Source organism: Pygoscelis adeliae, unplaced genomic scaffold (assembly GCF_000699105.1).
Source record: "Pygoscelis adeliae isolate BGI_AS28 unplaced genomic scaffold, ASM69910v1 C10318351, whole genome shotgun sequence".
Classification (NCBI taxonomy): domain Eukaryota; kingdom Metazoa; phylum Chordata; class Aves; order Sphenisciformes; family Spheniscidae; genus Pygoscelis; species Pygoscelis adeliae.
Genome location: NW_008822201.1, coordinates 1 through 664, shown reverse-complemented (window position 1 = coordinate 664; position 664 = coordinate 1). Strand labels below are relative to the sequence as shown.

At 62.7% G+C, this 664-nt stretch overlaps 1 protein-coding gene across 1 annotated transcript; it reads right to left on the bottom strand.

Moving 5' to 3' along the window:
* Nucleotides 1-101: 101 nt before the first annotated feature.
* Nucleotides 102-271, bottom strand: CD164L2 (CD164 sialomucin-like 2; the record flags this gene model as incomplete). Its single annotated transcript, XM_009326398.1, has 1 exon — nucleotides 102-271. A coding segment is annotated over one exon (170 nt), but the record flags the coding sequence as incomplete, so codon positions are not given.
* Between the last annotated feature and the right edge of the window lie 393 nt (nucleotides 272-664).

Sequence of the window (664 nt, the reverse complement as noted above, 5' to 3'; positions counted from 1 at the left end):
CACCGGGGCTGACCCCCATTTTTGGCTTCAAGGGTGGGCTTGGCCCAGGCATGAGCCGGCGTGGGTCCCCCCACTCCATCCCGGCCGGGGGCGCGGGAGCCTTACAGCGTTTGGTAGGTGCTGTCCTTCGACTTGATGAACTTGATGATGAAGAAGACCACGGCTTGGACGCTCAGCACCAGCACGATACCGCCGATGAAGCTGGCTGTGTCAAAGCCGGGCGGGTGAAATTCGGGGCTGCCCGTCAACGGGGTGCTGGTGGTGGTGGTCCCTAACGGCAGGGGAAAACGGGGTGCGGGGGTTATGGGTGCCATTGGCAATCCTGGGGTACTGCTGAGCCCACCAAGGAGAGGGGATTTAGGGTCTGCACAGACCCCAGCATCTGCACGGGGCCGGGATGTCCCCATTGACATGAGGACGCAGGGATGGGCTCGGCCTCTTCCCATGCCAGAGCAGCCGGCACCGTGCGGGAGAGGAGCCAGCGGTGAAAGGATCCCAGTGGGATCAATAATTCAGAGGGCTCCAGGCTCCGGTTACCCGCCGTAATTAGCTCAACGCTCTCCAGTTCCCGCTTTCTGGAAGAGGCTCCTTCTTCGCTTCCAGCCCCTGCTCCAACCCGGACGGAGATGGCACTTCCCGGCAAAGATGGCAGCAGGGCTGGTTC